Here is a 5,295-nt window from a genome sequence, read left to right on the forward strand (position 1 = left end):
CATGAGATTTTATGCATAAGATTTTTTTCATTGTGTTTCAGTCGAAACACAAATGCACGGTGAATGGACCCTTTTTAGTATGTATGGTTCCTATTACCGTGCATTAGTATAAAAGGCTTGAAATTATTGGGTGGAATATTGGAAACAACCGGCGCTCCTAATGAACCAAATTGTAGATTAGAGTAAAGCAATTCAAATTAATCATTTAAAAACCTAATTCAAACCTAGATTGAAAGGCTCCTAGGCCGACCACATTAACTGTAAAATTATTGTAATCAAATAAAACAAAGAAAAATAAATACGAATTAGAACCGAAAGGGTAATATTGGATTTATTGTTATGTCGTTCATATTTAGTTTTTGACCGAATATGTAATGATTTGGAGTCAAACGATTTTGATGACAAAATAATGATTTAGCCATGTTTTCAACATTCTATGCCTTTTCTTGTAAAATAAGATTTAAATACACATAAAATTGAGTGCGCATACTACTAACAATATATTTGCTCCATCAACAACGTTTCTTCAAGATACAAAATAAAATCATGACGAAATCTATACGCACGGTATATGGTGCACCAGCATGCACGGTGAATGGTGACATAGAACGGTACGAGGCGACCTTAACATGATATTTGTAAACATAATTTTTGAGTAATTTGAGTGATTTCAGATTTTTCCCCGAATTATGGTTTAATTGCATGCTTCGTAGTGGTATTTGCTTCAAATTATTTGGAAAAATTATATATATTTTTTTAAATGCAGATATTTTTTAAATGCACGGTGAAATTGATCACCGTGTCACACGATTTTATTTTTCAATAATATAACACAAAAATCAATGCAACATATAGTTAATAAACATTGTTTACCTAAACTATTGTCGAATTGTAAGTTTTAGAGTTTTTCGTGTTAAAGAAATTTTATTTCTATGAAAATAACGCAAAATTCCAAATCGTGTTTGGTGTGGCATTGGCAAACATCTATAAACTTCTAGTTTTAATCAAGGATTTGGACATGGTGTTAACCTGAAAGTTTGTAAGAATGCTTGAAAAATATCCCCAAAACAGGTTTTATCATCCAAATTTATACCAGTTTACTCATTTTGCTGAAATAATTGTTTTTTTTTTTTATATAGATATCAGAATATTTCTCTAGAAACTGCCTACATTTAGTCGTTTTTTGCGGCATTCTTGAAATTTAATTGTTAATTGTTTCCTAAACTCTTGCATTGTTAGCAATTTATCAAGCATATTTGGATCCAGGATGTCCAAAATAAGTGAGTAAAGTTAAATTGACGCTTATATTGAGCTGTTCGGTGATCCAATCCGCAAGGTTATTAAATTAATTAACTCATTACGCGTGGTAAAGATGGACAAATTATGGGTGAAATTATGAAAAAAATCCACGTGCTCGGCTGGGATTTGAACCCAGGATTCTTGTATGCTAGACGAGCGCTTTACCAACTAAGCTACCGAGTCACTTGGTGACCCAATAACCAAGTTAGTTACAAGTTTAGAATTCAAATCCCTACAGACCATGCGGGGTCCGACCATGCGGTCATAACCCATATCCATCCGTCTCATGCGAGTGCGATTTATTTAGTGTTGAAACTGTTAGCCGTGGTCTGTAGGGATTTGAATTCTAAACTTGTAACCAACTCAGCTATTGGGTCACCAAGTGACTCGATAGCTTTGTTGGTAAAGCGCTCGTCTAGCATACAAGAGTCCTGGGTTCAAATCCCAGCCGAGCACGTGGATTTTTTTCATAATTTCACCCATAATTTGTCCATCTTTACCACGCGTAATGAGTTAATTAATTTAAATTGAGTAAAGTTGTTTTCAAAACTAAGAATAATCGTTTTGACAAGTGATCAATTTAACCAAAATGGAATCCATTGATCTTTTATTTAAGAGACGATTTTCAGCACTAAAATCACATCTGTATGAAAATTTTGGTAAATGAGCCAATGCTGCTAACCGTCGTACTTGTTTTACTGCATTGAGTTGTTTGGCATTGGCAACATTATAGAAAATAGACATACAAAACAGTGAAAAATGACAAATTTCACCTGAAATTCTGGTACTTAAAAAAGAGACACGGACACGTTAATGCTTCCAGTGGACGATTTGCCCTTTGAATGTCGAAATACATTCATAGCGAAAAGTCTGAATTGAACCCACATTCCTTGACTGGATGCGGCTCAATTCTTGGTAACACTAACCACACGGCCACGAATTTGTGGTGGTTCAGATGAGAACGAATAACTTAACCCGGGTTAACTCAAATAAATAAATCCAACCCTGGTTACGATTAAGAGTAGTAGAAATGTAATCTACTCGTTGAACAAGTAAAGACATTGGTGATTTACAAAAATCACAAATTCAAATCGAATGCTGTAGTCATGAAATGTACACTACCCACGTGTGATTCATTCATTACTGCTAGAGGTAATACTAACGAGCACACAGGTAACTACTTATGGAGGTAATTGGTTCAGTATGTTTTGTTTCTTGTAACTAGTCAGTTCACAAATCTCTCAGCAGTCAGAACACAATATGATCGAACTTACGAGTAGTGATAATAGAGCTGTACATCTTTCGGATGATCAAATAATGCACATCTTGCTTCACAAGCAATATGAACATGCAAGACTTCAAAGCTGCAATTATTCACATTTATTCAGGTTTGTGATGGTTGAGATGTAATTAGGTATAAAGAGGTGTTGACGTTGACATTTCTCAGTTAATATAAAGGTCAAAAAGTGCATTTGTAATCATTGAGCCACCTGATTCTGAACTAGCCAGAAGCAGTGTCATCAGGAGCTTTTACATGCTCACGTAAGATCAAACAACTATGATAAAATATGTTTTTAGTACAACACATTTCTATGGCATCCAAATACTTCGAGCTTAGTACTTCAAATCCACAAGCATAACCGAGACCTTTATCTTACCCTTTCAGACCCAAAACCCGGTGGGAGTTCGTTCGCTTGACGATGATTATCGTGAGCATTCAGTTCACCTACGCCGCCGAAACTGCATTTGTGTCGCCCATCTTGCTGAGCATAGGCCTCCCGCACACGTTCATGACCATGATATGGGCCATTTCTCCGACACTAGGTTTCTTTCTGGCTCCCCTGGTTGCATCGTTGAGTGACCAACTTCGGGTTTCATGGGGCAGACGGCGACCTGTACTGCTTGTGCTGAGTATCACTTTGATGCTTGGACTGGTGATTCTTCCACATGGCAGAACTATTGGGCTGTGGTTTGGGGACGAAGACGTTTCTCCGCAGAACATGAGTGGATTTCGATGGGGGATTTTGATTACAACCTTGGGATTGGTAATGGCCGATTTCAGCGTGGAAACAACCAATGGGCTATCTAGAACTTATTTCTTGGATATGTGTATCAAAGGTAGGTTTTTGTTGCTACAAGGGTAATCGTTTATGACAAATTAATTTTAAATCATCATTTCAGAGGACCACCCAACGGTTCTAACAGTGGCAGTGATGATTGGTGGAATTGGTGGTTTTATTGGATACATGCTTGGAGCTATCGACTGGACCAACACGAACCTCGGAGAGATGATGGGTTCAAACGAAGCGACAGTTTTTGGGGCGGTCGTTATTATTGTTCTCATTGGAACCACCACAACACTAACGAGCTTTCGGGAAGTTCCACTCGGGTTGTTGGAGAACGATGAACTATTGCGACCCATTACGAAGGCAGCATTTGAGGAAGAGAAACGTCGTCAGATGAATCTCACTCGTGTAAGCAGTGTAATGTCCATGGATTCAGAGACCGCTGAAAGAGCGCAAGTTTGTCCAGAGGAATGCAACCAACAACCACTGAATTTCAAAAGTTTTCTGACGAATCTCATCAGATTGCCCAAAGCTCTGAGAATATTGTATTTTACGCAGTTTCTGTCACATTTGGGTTACCTCAGCTATTGCTTGTACTTCACGGATTTTGTCGGGAGGGAAATCTTTGAAGGCGACGCTTTGGTATGTTTTTTTCTGTGGAAAAATAAAGTTAATCCTCAGTATAAGTAATTTTATTCACCACAGGCGCATGAAGGTTCGCAATCCATGAAGTTATACCACGAAGGAGTGCGTTTTGGATGCCTTGGAATGGCAATCTTCGTGTTGAGTGCTGCAATTTACTCCATGGCAATCGAAAAGGTGATTCGACTGTCTAGGTAACTTCAAACCAATTTTCAAAACTGCAATGCTGTTTTTATCATCACTTCTTCCAGCATAAGATCAGTGTACATTGGAGGTCTGCTACTAAACTGCATTGGAATGATGTTGATTGCTGTATATAAATCAAAGCTAATGGTATTCATATGCTGCATAACGATGGGTATCGAATATGCAACGATCTACTCTTTACCGTTTTTGTTGATTTCGCAATACCATCAGAAACAATCGGTTAGTACTAAAATTGACGATTTAAAAAAAGCATTCATTGACGATGATTTTTTTTTCAGTTTAATATGATTGATGGACGGTGCGTTCAAAGTACACAGACGCGAGGATTTGGAGCAGATATTTCAATTCTAAGTAGCATGCTGTTTCTTGCTCAGGTATATAAATTGAAATTTAACTAAAACCTGTGTTCAGGTTCTGATTACATTTTTTTTCTCTTATTTAAGATTATAATATCTCTATCAATAGGAAGCGTTATAGATGCTTATGGCAGCACAACGATTGTAGTTTACTCTGCTAGTCTATTCTCTTGTTTGGCTGCCTTTTCTGCGACACAGATAATCTACATGGATCTCTAGAACTACAATGACAACGTTCGTTCTGTAACAGAAATAAAGTAATCAATTGATTATAAATAAATTATAAAACCCCTTCCTCTACCACCTACGAATTTGTGCGAAATGCTTAATGCTAATGCTAAAGTCACAACTTGAAGATAAAATAATGTAAACAAACTGTAAAAAAACATTTCGACAAAAGTATCTAAGAAAAAAGATCATGTCATTGTTTTGAGCCATAATTAGAATCAATTAGACGTTCAATTATGGAGATATGGACAAAATGGTTTCACGACGTTAAGCATAAGGACGTTAGGCATAAGTACGATAGGCATAATTTCCGAAACGGAATTTAAATTTCATGTGAAATGTGAGCTGACTTTTTCATAATTGTGAAGGGTAGCAATGCTGTAAAGTGCCTTAATTAGCCATGCTGAAGGTATCTTTGTCCGTTTCCTAGTTACTTTCCCTTCTTTGAATCGTAGGCTACTCTCTATACTTATACGGGTAATGTAATGGATGGAGGA

The 5,295-nt window shown here is 36.9% G+C and overlaps 1 protein-coding gene across 2 annotated transcripts in view; it reads left to right on the forward strand.

The window, feature by feature from the left end:
* The window catches only part of LOC5578678 (proton-associated sugar transporter A), a 16,476-nt gene extending 11,595 nt beyond the window's left edge, over positions 1-4,881 (forward strand). Inside the window, exons 1-7 of one of the 2 annotated variants that reach the window (XM_001657026.2) lie at positions 2,583-2,687; positions 2,966-3,417; positions 3,481-4,007; positions 4,071-4,201; positions 4,259-4,433; positions 4,493-4,588; positions 4,658-4,881. In XM_001657026.2, the coding sequence (XP_001657076.2) occupies positions 2,617-2,687; positions 2,966-3,417; positions 3,481-4,007; positions 4,071-4,201; positions 4,259-4,433; positions 4,493-4,588; positions 4,658-4,789 (1,584 nt within the window). In that variant the 5' untranslated portion in view covers positions 2,583-2,616 and the 3' untranslated portion in view covers positions 4,790-4,881. Of the gene's footprint in view, positions 1-2,582; positions 2,688-2,965; positions 3,418-3,480; positions 4,008-4,070; positions 4,202-4,258; positions 4,434-4,492; positions 4,589-4,657 lie in introns of those variants that run through there. The other variant, XM_021852697.1, reaches the window with a different exon arrangement.
* Positions 4,882-5,295: the final 414 nt, after the last annotated feature.

Source organism: Aedes aegypti, chromosome 3, assembly GCF_002204515.2.
Source record: "Aedes aegypti strain LVP_AGWG chromosome 3, AaegL5.0 Primary Assembly, whole genome shotgun sequence".
NCBI lineage: Eukaryota > Metazoa > Arthropoda > Insecta > Diptera > Culicidae > Aedes > Aedes aegypti.